A 13,650-nucleotide genomic window follows, 5' to 3' on the forward strand; every position below is an offset into this window, starting at 1 on the left:
CCGGCACCACACAGGGAAACGCTTCCACTTATGGCTGTAGCACATCAAAAAGTTTAAGAGGCCCTGACCTTACACTCTGAAGGTAAAGAATAATGTCCAAACTCTGGGTCTGCGTATTTGGAGTACGCCCCGTAGGTGCTGGGGAATGGGTTCTACAACCCACTTTTTTAACATGTCGTGGACTTCCTGCAGCAGCTGCGCCACGTGCAGTACTTGTCGAGCTACAGGAGGAATATGAGGACACCTGCATTGGAACTCCAAGGTGTGACCCTGTCCGATAGAGTCCAGCACCCATCTGTCAGTGGTAATCTTCTTCCACACACTTCTTCGCCCCCCCCCCATCCGCTGCCGTATGCCTGCAAGCGGCATCTGCATGCCTTTTTTGCGTCGTGGAGCGTGAAGGATGCTGATAAGGGGTGATGTAGCCCTTGGAGGACTTGCAAGGTTTTCCTCTTGAGGAATGAAAAGAACGATGACCGCCGTTGCTGCAGGGTACCCAGCGAACATGCTGACTCCGTGTCAGTCTTGATGATTTGAAGAGACTCATCAACTGTCTTTTCAGACAGGTTTTCTCCGTCGAATGGCATGTCCAACACCTCAGACTGAACGTTTGGCCTGAAGTTGGTGACTTTCAGCTATCCTTGCCAACGAAGAGACACTCTGTTTCCCATCTGACAGAATCCAGTGTCCGTGATGTCCATTGCTACTGTGATGGCGTGGTCCCAGGCCACCTCCCCCTTCTGGAACAATTCAAAAGCTTCTGCTGCCTTGTCCTCCGGTAGGAAGTCCAGAATAGGGCCCAGTTTATAAAAGAGCTCCCGTCGTAGCGGGACAAAATGGCCAGGACATTAGCACCCTTAACAGTGCTGGCAGCCGTATAGCTAATCCTCTTCCCCATAGCGTCCAGCTTCTTCCCCTCCTCGTCCGGGGGTACCATAGACAAGGATGACAGGTTTGCAGAGTGTTTCCTGGCCGAGGCTGAGACCACAGAGTCAGGTGAAGGCTAGGACCTTAGGCACTTGGGGGCAGAGTCTGGGTATTTCTTCTCGAGCCTGTCCCGGTTGGGTGGGGGTTGGTGCTCCGATTCCTTAAAAGCGCTAGACCGTCATCCCAAATATCGTCCAACAATGGGACGGACTTGATAGTCAGCTGTCTGGACTTGCGACGTTGATAAAGGAACCCTCCCTTTTCCATTTCCTCAGGCACCAGTTGAAAAAGATCTGATGCCCTGGTCATAATTGAATGGAAGGAGCCGACCTCATCCGGCGGAGAGGCTCTGTGCGGTTCATCTGCGCCTGCTGGTTCTCCCTCTGCTGGCACCAAGTCATCGGCCTCGTCATTGTCCGTAGCCACCATATCCATGCCGGTGGCTGTGTGCGTAGCAGTATGCCCTGTTGGGGTGAAATCGTGAGGTGGGGGCGGCAGTGGTGTCGGCTGGCACCTTGGACCAGCAGGGTCCTTTGACCCGCGTTTGCGCCTCGAAGGGCTTCTGGAAAGCGGTCTTGGAGGAGTTCTAGATGGAGTAGGGGCAATCTCTGCTGAATTAATGATACCAGCGTGTGCAGCATGGCCAGAATGTCCAAGGAAACGTCCCTGGTCTGAGCTGTAGGAGGAACGAGAGGGGGCAGCTCCAGGCTGGTACACCTCTTCTGGAGAGGTCGACGATAGGTTTTGGTGACCTACCTTTGACCAAGGGTCCCTGGCCCCCTTTGTGGTCCGAAGAGTAGCCCTCAGGCTGGTCGTCACCCTCATCGGATCTAGTATAAATGTGCCCCGGCACACTTAGTTCAGTCCCTTGCTTTGTACCCCTCCTAGGGGTCATCTGAGCCTTACTCGTTCCCCTCTCCTGAGACCTCTGGCGGGAAGCGGCTGCTGTCTCCTTTACAGGGGTCTTTGTCAAAGTAGTGGCAGTTAACTCATGCTGTGCCGGTAGGGCCATCCGCAGAGCAGCCGTTGCAGTGACTGAGGGCACCACCCTCATGGTCTGCCCTTCCTTTGAAGTAGTAATGGTCGTCGACGAGGTCGTCGATGGAGTCGTCGACGGGGTGGCAATGGCAGTCGTCGTCGATGTGGTTGTGGCCATTGATGATTGTGTTGTCTTGGTTGTTTGAGATGCCGATGGAGGCAGCCAAGGGCCCAGTTTGGCTTTCTCCTTCCTCGCCTTGTCTGCTGATGGCAAGCAGAGTTTTGAATGGAGTCAAGGACGTTCCCTTAGAGGGGACGCCCCTCAACGGTAGGCTCACGTGGATGTGTTTAGCGATGGAAACCTTGTCTTTCCCGAGCCGGAACCCACAGTGGCGGCAAACCCAGTGGGTTAAGTGCCGTGCAGCCTTGTCTTCTTTCGCACCCACGTGGGTGGGGCGTCCTGAAAGGACCTCGACCTCTTTTTGGAGGTAGTTTGATCATGGGACCGGAAGCACGACCATGCCTAGAGGCTGAATCAAAGTCCTTACCTGATTTTAACCACGCCACCAGCCTGCTGTTGCGATCCTTCTTGGTCTTTTTAGAAAAACCATGGCAGACCTTGGATCCCTCCTCATCATGGTCCGGATGCAGGCAGTAACGACATTTGTGGTGTCGATCCTCCATGAAAACATTCCTTAGTCCACATTTCGCACTGGGTTTGAAGAGGTATCTCTTCTCCTCGGTCATGTTGAAAAGGCACGAAGAAGGCCCAAGCCTGGGCCTTCTCTGATCCTATGAAATATCCTCGATGGAATACGATCTTCACCGAGAGTGGATCCCCGCTGCAGGTAGTCTACCTCTGTTCGAACGACAAATCCAAAAATCTGTCAAAACTTTCACATTTTACCAAAAAAACCTCAAAATAATAGAAAAAAAGGTCAGAGAGCATTACGAGGACTCCCAACACTGAAGAATGCATTAAAAATCGGAAGACGGCAACCAGGGGTGGAGCTTAGGGAGAGGACTTTCATTGGATGAGGGTAGTATGACCCAGAGGACAGTGATTGGTTTAGAGGAGAAATACATTTTTAAAGCAAAAGTGAAATAGTTTTTCTTTCACCAAGGATTCCCAGGCTGACGACAGGGAATATTCATGAGCATGTGAATCCATGCCAGACCCCATGCTGGAAAATAATCACAATCTCATGATGGGGAACTAACAATACAAAGACAAGGGTATAAACTGCAGACCCAACTAATTCAATATTCTCGTGTCACAGATTTCTGGAATGCATCGATGAAGAACATTTCTCATCCCATGGACCAGAAGTCAAACATATTCTATGAATCTGGCATTTAGGAGAGGGGACTTATTGGCAAAACTGTTCAGACCTCACACTGACCAATACTGCACCTAAACTTTAGAGAGGGATTTTCATGAACTCCATTTCATTTATGAACTTTTGCAAACGAAACCAAGAACCATGATGTGATTTGAAAACGGGGCTAGTAACCCCCTCCTTATGGAACTATTTGACCTCTTGAAATGAGGTGGTTCATTTAGGTGTGAAAATCTCATCGCCTTTGATGTGGATGCTTCAGAGAATGCTTTCTAAGGCAGTTTTAAATGAACGTCCAAAATCTGTATTCCAAGCAGATGCAGTTTTTTGTTTTGCAGAGAGATGAACTCCTGAAATTCAGAACCATGACCCCAAGTAAAACTAATCAATCAACTCCAGCTTTTATGACAGAGATTATCATGCACATGAGAGATAAGGGGGGGATGCACACATGAAGTTAGCCCTTCCTTGTCAGTGAGTGCTTTTATGTAGAACCTTTAGCATTGTTGTTACCTGGTATTCCGCACAGGTGTTCATTGCCAGCCAGCAGCTTAACAATCCCATCTTGGAATGCTGTGTGGGTGGCAACAAGTGGGCGATGAAGAAAGCTAGTAATTTTTTTGTGGGGCAGACATTTCTCTTTTGCAAGAAACATGGGAACCGGAAATAAACACATTGCCAGGATGCTTGATGTATTCAGGTGCAGCTTCAAATGGAGACCAATGCCATCCTGCTGACCATCGTCTTTATCTCTTTATAGGTAGTGTATCCTCAACAGCGATAAAGGGGAAAAATCTTTTGAGCGGTTCTCTGAACCTTCCTGATGAATCTATTATGTGTTTATGTTTGCCATTTATATAGCGCGCCAGGTACCTGGAGGCTTAAGGGCGCTTGAACACAAAACTCAGACAAAACGAAAACTCATACAAAGCAGAAGAGGAAAAGAGCTGGCCAAAGAGAACAATCCTAATGAGAGCAGGTTCAAGTATGAAATAGGGAGACGCTCTATGAAAAAAGAGCAGATTTCAACCCTTTCTTAAAGACCTCGATGAATGTAGTACTCCTCAATGTAGATGGAAGAGAGTTCAACTTCTGTGGAGCTGCGGATATAAAAGCAGCATCCCTTGATTTTTTGGTTTTCAAATGCGGAAAGATTAGGGTTTTAGTTTCGTCCGATCTGAGAGTTCTAATGTTTTTTTTTGGAAATGATTGTTTCTTTAAGATAGGTAGGCATAGTTCTGTGTACACATTTATGTGCAATAAGAAGAGTAAACGCGACCCTAGACTGAACAGGTAACCAGTGTAAGCTTTGGCATGTATCTGACACGCAACCTCTTCTTGTCAGTCATTTCACCACTCTGACCGCTCCATTCTGTAGGACCTGAAGTCGGTGGAAATCTGATAATGGCAGACCAACCAAAAGGCTACAGCAGTAATATATCCTCAATCCAATAATGGCCCTTGCCAGTATTTCAGAGTTTGTTTCTGACACAAAGGGTCTAAGGCAGCGAAACAACTTAATAAAATAGGAAGCCGAGGAGACGAGGCTGTTCACTTGTGCCTTCATGTTCAAGTTCTTATCTAAATAGATGCCCAGCGTTTTGACTTTGCTCATGACATCTATTTGACAGCTGTCTGTAGAGAATGACTTATAGCTGGGTCCTAGCTTCTCAAGTTTATTCTCTCAGCCGATTAGTAAAAGCTCGGTTTTCGAGCTGTTGATGGCTAGGCCATTGACCACAATCCAATCCTGGATTTTTTTTTATAGATTTCATTAATCCGGCATTCGTCCTCCACATAGGATTCTGAAATACGGATGACGCACTGTGTGTCGTCTGCATAATTTGCAAATATGATCCCTTCTTTTTCCAGCATCTGGAAGAAGGGAATCAAAGATGTTATAAAAGCAGGGAGACGCACAGGCTCCCTGGGGGACACCGTACATAAGCGTGGTGGGTTTGGCTTCAGCACTATCGCTGGCCACTCTAACTTGCCTACCCTCTAGGAAGGAATAAAACAATTTACCGCCTCTTGAGAGAAGTTAGCATTCATCTTTAACCTGGTGGACAAGATAGCATGGTCCACCAGGTCAAAAGCTGCTGACAGATCTAAAAGCATGATCCATCCTGTGCCACCCATGTGATAATTATGTTGACAGTTGTCTTTGAAGACATTTTGGTGTCCCATGCAGGGTACACAGGAGCACCATATCACAATACTTGAATGTTCATTTTGAGGGTATAGCTGTTGAGTTCTGGGGGAGCAGGAAGACAACAAGGTCAAGAGATCCCTCCCCTCCACTGCCAAGGCTCATTCAATGTCATGATAGGCAGTAGTTAGCCTTGGTGTGTAAATTAGCAAACAACCGGATTTGCATTTTGCATCTGCCTACAGAGCGTGCACAGAGCCAGTTCAATACACTACTTTTTAGCAGATCGAACTGGTGGAGCGATGTCTGACATGAGAGCAGTGGAGAGAGAGAGGAACCAGACATCACCCCCATAACGTAGGTGCTTGCTACCACCAAACCATCGACGGCAGTTCCATCGGACACCCATGTGGTGGTGCTTGGAGATCAAAGATGCTCATTGAGTTGGCCTGTCACCCAGCTGGATGAAGTAACTAAAGTCATCCAGGCAGACATTCAGTCAACGCTCAAAGAATTTTAGATTCTGAAGATTACCCAGAGCAGATTCTTGAGAGCTTATCCGATTTTAGTAGATTAGCAAGTAACCACTTACTGGCCTCTAGAGTGTCTGTGGAATAATTCACAGTCATCTGTGTTGTTCAACTAGGAATCGAAGTGTGAGAAGAGGCACCTAGCAATTGTTGTCATGGAAGTGAAAGCTCCTCCTCAGGCACCACTTCTGAGCCTAAAGCTTGCCATAACAACTGCATTTCTAGCAAAGTCATTAAAGTGGGGTAATAGGGATGGAAGGCAATACAGATTGACAGCAAATGGTATCTTGGACCTGGGTATCGAATTATAAAGTTGGAAAAAAGACCTTATTACAATGTTCGAAAAGGGATTTAGCCAAGGAAGACAGGTATAGACCAGAATCTTTTTTAGACAATTCCCCCAATAACTATTGCAAATTGTTTCTGGGGTGGCTGCAGAGCGCAGAGAAAGTGGCCCTGGTCTATCACTAGCAGGCAGCTTTTCTAGAAGGGGTAGCTATGATAGATCAATTATTTTTTACTATGCCTTACTATCTCCAAATATTTTATTTCTGGGGATGAGTCTTTACTCTTTGCATTTATTGATCTGTGGTGGTTGCTGCAGTGTTATGGCACTGAGCTGCAACTCCTGGAAAGAATCAAAATGTTGTACCAGGAGAGTCAATGCCAGAGTGGGGAATTAACGAGCTGGCTTGGTGTACAAAACGGGTCCGACAGGGGTGGATTCTCAAATGCCAGCTGTTTAACATATACATTAAAGAATTCTTCTGGTGACAGCTGACACTACAGCAATCAGTGGCTGGACAATGCCTGTCCTCTAGTTTTGGGGTTAGGCACTATGCTAGCCAGCCAACAGTTGGACTAAGAAGGCTTCTTATAGGGTTTAAGTCATTCTGCAGCAAGTAGACATGGATTATAACTCAGTCTAAATCCAAGGTGATGAGCAATATCTTGGATAGTTGTTCATGGGGGTTAGATGAAGAGCAGGGAGGGGCGATATATAAAGTGACTGCATTGGATTACCTGGGCGTAAGTTAGTCTGGTGCTTTTGTCTGGCCTAGGAAGATCATGAAGGACTGGACTTCACCCAGGCACCAAATGATTTATTGGATCTTGATTTTTGTTTAGGTGGGCCAATAATGAAAGTTCCTAGGGCTATGAAGAAGAACCCCTGTTATCGTCCTGAAAGCTGGAGCTGGCATTAGGCCAGTTGGCGAGATGATGCAGCTCAAACCCTTGTTGTTATGGGCGCTGATCTGGACTAATCAAGTGGTTCCATGGATCAAGTATGTGGGAAGGGTGCTCTGTAACGTGGGCTTCCCTCACATCTGGGAGCACCCTGCAGCCACAACCAAAGTAGCACTTGCCGAATTAAATAGCAATAGTGAGAAAAGATGTATGGTGCTAGTAAGGAATCAGCAGCTTTAAGCTTCACCTATATTACTTGCTTTGAAGTCAAGGACTTGTGTGGCTTGAGCCGTACATCATTGAGATTGGTATACAAAAAAAAGATGGTAAAGCTGAAACCCCAATTCCAACAGGGACAGCTCCTTGTGCAAATATAGATGGGATTCTGGGTCAACACAGGAATTATAGACAGTGTGGATGCTAAGGCATTATGTGCCCAGATCTGTTTTATGTTATTCTGGCTTCTCCATTTTTTATTTTAGGGCAAAGCAGTTGTAGCCCCCTTTTGTAGTCGCTTGACTTCATCCAATGGCTGAAGCTTCATTATACGCTAGGCAATGTTTTAATCAGGTGGCAGTCTATGTTACCTCGCACTATGTATATAAGGCATGAGCTCAGCACAAGCATGTTTTACCAAAGTAGGTTTTAAAAAACATTTTTTTAAGGATGTGTTTATACTTTTTCATATACAGAGTACAGAAATGTGATTATTCCTACTATAATACACACTCAACACAATATAACAAATCAAATAGGACACAACAGACGCCATAACCAGTAACATTTCTTAAACTAGTCTAGTATATAACAACTAATACACTCATCCTATAGGCTATATATATATATATATATATATATATATATATATATATATATATATATATATATATATATCTATCTCTGGTTTCATAATTTGACAATATATGCAAAGCCACTAATTAATCCAGCTATCAATTTAAGTTTCTTCTTAGTCTTCTACACTTTCATAAATTGTTTTTGAGCCACAACAAACTATCAATCCACATTTGTATTCCATAACTAAAATTCAGGATGCATTCCTCCAAGAGAACGTTCATCTTTTTAGTGTCTATTTATACTTCGATTTGTTGTCAAATCCATCCTGCCTGGGAAATTTGTCCAGAATACATTGACTTTTGAGCAATTCTATAACATATGCAAAAAAGTTCCTCTTTCTTTACCACGTCACCAGCAATGATAATTATACAAACGTCCCAATGTGTGCATTCTGTCCGGGGTCCAATATAATGTACTTATTATCTTCTGGTGAATCAAATGCAGGTTAAGATCTAATTTAATCTTGGTAGGCCTTGCTGTTATTTTTTCCCAGTTTTTTTTTTTTTTTTAGATCTCTCACATTCCAGTCTTGTTGACTACTGTCTCAAGCAATCCCATTTGTCAGTAATCCATCTGTCAGTAATTACAATTTCATCAAGCATAAGTTTGAGAAAAGTGGGCTCCATCTGAGGAGGAGAACTGAATAATTTACAGATCTCTGGCTTGTTAGCTAATTGAGCATTTGTCTTAAGAATTCTTTGTGACAGTGAATGCAAACTATTAAATATCATTGGCTCTCTTTTAATTAGACTGTATATCTCAATTAACATTAGTTTCTACAATTTACTTTAAATACTGCACTGTGGTTAGTCCTAAATATTTAACACTTGCTCAGACCATTTACAATCCCAGACTTGAAAGTAATTTCTACAACACTTAATGGAAAGTGGAAATATTTTGGTCTTTGACCAGTTGGTTTTAAGACCAGATCGATTTCCAACTTCTTCAAAAATATTATTTCAAAGAGTACAGCTTTCTAGAGGATTGGACAGGATAATAACCAAATTGTCTGCGTATGCCACTATCCTAATTGGAATTCCACAATTTCATTATTTTGGCATATACATGTTATCAGGAGCTCCAAGGCAATGTTGAATAAGATCGGGGACAGCTTCACCTGTCTTTCACCTTTTTAACCTACGTCCTTCAGACATAACGCCATTTACCCACATTTTGCCTGAGGCTTCATAATGAAGGCATTTCATCTTCAGACATTTGTCCCCAAAACCCATTTTACACAAGGTACACTAAAAAAAAAAAATAATAAATCTCGAATTAACTCTATCAAGCTAGGTTTTTTACAGTTTTATGCACACGTCAATCTGACCCGTTTCCTTCTTGGTTGGTTTTCACTTGTTTTGCTTTGCCAGCTCTAATTGCTACAGTAAATACTGATTGATACACTTTTGTGAGATGCCTTTAGAGAGAGATGTATACTTAAGACAGCCATATCAATTTTACATTTGAAGACCAATCGGGCATACATGCAAATTACTAATGTATAATGGGTGAACATCAAGGAAACACAGATTCCGACAGGAACATTTGATTTCGGTTTCTAACCATACATATTTACCTACTTTCACTCTTCCACCCTCAGAAGTTGGGCAGGAGTACAAAAGAAATTATTTAGTTCTTCCAATTCTTCGATGTGGAACAATCATGCAAGAGCATTTTCAGAGTTAGGCAGTTATGTTGAATTAATTTTCACTGCACATTTACCACATGTTCAAAAAAGCAATATGCTAGATGGTGCGTAAGCTAGGACTTAGAAAGAATTGAGTGAGTGTATTACGTCCTTGTTCCGACTGATGGGGTGATCTTTAGCAGTAACAGTCAGTGTTAACTCACAATCGAGTATTTAAATTGCAACAGAACTGGATTGTCCTTCAACATACATGTGGCAACAGTGATTTCAATAAAGTAATTTTATAAACAAAAATAGTATTTGGGACCTCGATTGAAAACCAGCCATCAAGCAAGCCGAGAGGAAAACATTTGTACAGAAAAAGTAAACAAATGCTGGAGGCAAATATTATAGAGATGCCAACACATGCCTTTATAGAGATAATGGGAAATGTTAAACAAGCCATCAATGTCTGCGGGAAAACCGTAACATTGATGAATTCCAGTTTCCTGCACATAGCCTGACAGAAAAGCAAAGATAATTAAGTTGAAGTTCAGGAACGGTAGATATACAGGGCACATAAGAAACCTATGTCTTTGGTAGACCTTGTTGTAGTGAAAGATACTTGCAAATATACCATAAGGATGAGTTAGCATTTTCGAGAATCACACCACGTTTTATATTGCGAAAATATATAACCGTCATGAATACAGCAAGCAAGTGAAGTTATACATACCACCTCCAAACATATAAGGCCACCCCCTTTATTTTGTTAACAAATACAAGCTAAGAGTTGGAATAATGTCCATGCTATACTATCCTATAGTCTTTCATTCTTTTTAAACTCAGTGTAGGTGAGGGTCTGATCCAGAGAAGCAAGAGACTTCTCCTTAGACATTTTGAAGCAACAAGAGACGGCTTTCTACTATAAAATGGTCTATGATGTACAGAAACAACAAAAAGTAGTAAAATACACCATGATAGGAAAAGGAGGACAACAAATAAAAGATTCTGAGAGGAAAATGCCTACATTTTCCTTATAAGCACAGTTATTGTCAGAAACAGTCACTGACTCACCTTAAATGGCGATCTGAGTTGAGTTGGTTAAGTAATGAACAGAACAAATCTCTATATTGTAGATGAAAACAAATGACTTCCCTTCTCCCCCACCCCAAAAGGCAAAGGCGGGAGAGACATTCTGATAACGTAATATACAGGCAAAGCATGCTTGAGGGGTTTGAGCATTTTTTGTACTCAAAACATGAAAAGACAGGACAGCCAATACAGCAGCTACGTCACAACAAAACAGTCAGATTTAGGAAGGGGGTACAGAAATTCACTAAAGAGGAAGAAAAGGAGAACATACCAAATCTAGAACAGAGATTGCGGGCATAGCTGTCTGCTGCCGTTGGCAAAAGTGGGGGAAAAAGAAAACGTGTAGAGTGAAAAAATACTTAAGACTTGTGAAACCAGAAATGCATCTCTCCCTTCATTCATGACTTCCGCCATTTTTCATAAAGTACAAATGAAGACAATACCAAGAACTGTCGATTTTGTTGCCCCACATCACAGATTTAAGAGATATTAAACCTCCTGCACAATAGTTCGAATGTGCTACTTCTATAAAAGTCAATACATAAACAACTGTCACCTAACCCATAATTAAAGTTTATGGCGATTCTCTTAAAAAAAATTAAGGTAAAAGATTCTGTAGAAATTTGCAAGCAATGTTATTTGAGAACAATAACACTTACCCAATTTTACTTTTATTTCACGAACAGAAATGCACATCAATAGACCTATTCTCTCTCAGTGAATGCTGAAGGCTCTAGCATGGCTTCTACTCTAAAAACCCAAGCTGTTTAGATCAAGCAGCGAACCCCAGGCTGCCTAGCATCAAAACCCTCGAAGAATGTACAGAAAATGTAAAGAACATTCTTTGAATTACCCAGCCCAAATGGCTGCTCCAATGACTGCGCAGAAATCAATTTTTCTATTAATACTAGCTGTACTGATTGGTCTGGTGGCTTTGGCCTTTTCCTTTTTAGATCATTGGTATAATATACCTTATAAATGACCTTCCCCCTTTGGGACCAGGCTCAACAATCGTTACCACAATAGAATTATCCTTTGAAACTGAACAGACTTGTCTGTGCAAAAAAATATACTTACCTGTTACATAAGCCCCCGGCAGAAAAAGCCTTGATTTCTCTGCATTACCATCATAAAATCAATAAAGCTACCCAAATATGTACATTTCCATAACCACAAGCAGAAAGGAATTTCAGTGCCTCAAGTGCTGTGCAGAGTGATAGAGTCTCTGTAAATCAGCCATGCATATCATGCTGGAAAATCAACGTTAAAAGACCAGTAACGTTCCACTGTATACATTCCTCAACAGATTTTTAACAAACAGAATACGAAGCATTGACCAACCTGAGGATGGAGAGAATGTAAGGGGTAAGCGCACTTTAAGACTACCTATGCATTAGCTCTATAGATAAAAGTTGAATATTTGTATTTGTATGAAGCATTGGAAAGCGAAGGTATCAAAACACAGACTGCAAAAGGCACTGTTCACAGCAAGAGGCAAAAATAGGGTAGGCTAAGTAAGCAGGGTTTTGATATTCTTTCTGAAAGGAAAAAAGAAACAGTTACTCACCATAGTGTACTGTATTCCTAGTCCGTAATAAGCGCCAGCCAGCACTGGGCATGCTCAGCCCCCGCTGACTCCGCCCACCTGCAACTTCCATCAGTCCTTTGCCCGCTTGTCAGCTTCTACTAACTGATTATAGAGTGATGGAGGGTGAGTGTATGAAGGAAAGAGGACTATGGTATAGAAGTACAGTAGTCACTACGATGAGTAACTATTTACTTGTACATCCAATCTCCTTAACTCCATACCGATGGGAGATTCCATTGCAAGAAGGAAACACATGGGAGCTGGCAGCTAACACCCCCACGATCCCCAGAGAAAAGGTTCTGAAGAAAAGGCTGCCTAACCTAGAGTCTAGCCTCAAACCTGTGTCAAGACAATAGTGCTTGAAAAAAGCTGAAGGATTTTGTCAAGCATCTGCCTTCTTGATCACATCCCGAATAATGTTCTAATGCCGAAATAGTTTGAATATCACTGACTCTGCTAGCTGAAGTGAGAGCCATCAGACCCACTACTTTCCAAGAGAAAAAGCTCATATCTCTGATAGCTAATTGTTCAAAGGGTTTATTCACCAACTGGACAGAAGCTGATTTGAGTTGCTACAGGTCTTGAAGGCTGTCAAGTTGGAACGGCAGCAGTTGACTGACATATGGGAAAGCTTTCCAAGCTGCTTGGATGATGGACATATTGCTTGCCTACAAATACAAGTGTCCCGTTGTTAATTCCACAGGTACCAGGTTGCTAAGCAATTTGGTTGTGGGGAGGGGCGAAGCATCTTGTGCATCTGTTGGTAAAGGAGCCCAACAATTAAAAACTGGAACTTCAGAACAAAAAAAAAAATCACATATACATTCAAACAGTAATACATATTTTTACACAAGACATAGGAACATCATCCTTGCTTATACCATGCATTTTTTATCGTAGGGAAAAAGAGATAATTTGCCATATATTTAAAAAAAAAAAAATGGATTGAAATGACATGTTACTCACCGTAATCGTATTTCTGATGATTGAAGCTGCTTAGATTCGCATGCTGTGAATATAGATCGACATCTAGTGGTAATCGCGGAGCATTGCATCTTTCTTTCAAAGATCGAAAAGGGACATCGACCAGGGCGTGACTGTAGCATAATCCCCAACGGGACCTTTAGTGAACCCACATTCCTTGACGCATCGAGGACCCAAGAGTGGTTTTTGTTCTGCCATGAGAGAGCCTTACAGAATGCATGAGTGAGTAAAGAAGAAAATATGATGTAAGATGTCTATGTTCCTTCTACTGCAAGGGGGGGGGCAGGGTGGGCGCATGTGAATCTACGCAGATATAATCATCAGAAATACAGTTACGGTGAGTAATGTATGTTTTCTGGTGCCTGTGAATCTGCTTAGAATCACATGCT

The 13,650-nt window shown here is 42.8% G+C and overlaps 1 protein-coding gene across 12 annotated transcripts in view; it reads right to left on the reverse strand.

Annotated features, from left to right (window-relative positions):
- Positions 1–13,650, reverse strand: part of AFDN (afadin, adherens junction formation factor) — a 2,107,422-nt gene that overhangs the window by 203,351 nt on the left and 1,890,421 nt on the right. For 4 of the 12 annotated variants that reach the window (XM_069607417.1, XM_069607414.1, XM_069607418.1 and 1 more), the window contains one exon: positions 10,961–10,996. The exons of the other annotated variants lie outside the window; for them this stretch is intronic. In XM_069607417.1, coding sequence (XP_069463518.1) covers positions 10,961–10,996 — 36 coding nt within the window. The remainder of the gene's footprint in view (positions 1–10,960; positions 10,997–13,650) is intronic. 12 annotated transcript variants of the gene reach the window in all.

The sequence above is a fragment of the Ambystoma mexicanum genome, chromosome 4q (genome assembly GCF_040938575.1).
Source record: "Ambystoma mexicanum isolate Mex_15411 chromosome 4q, UKY_AmexF1_1, whole genome shotgun sequence".
NCBI classification, from domain to species: domain Eukaryota; kingdom Metazoa; phylum Chordata; class Amphibia; order Caudata; family Ambystomatidae; genus Ambystoma; species Ambystoma mexicanum.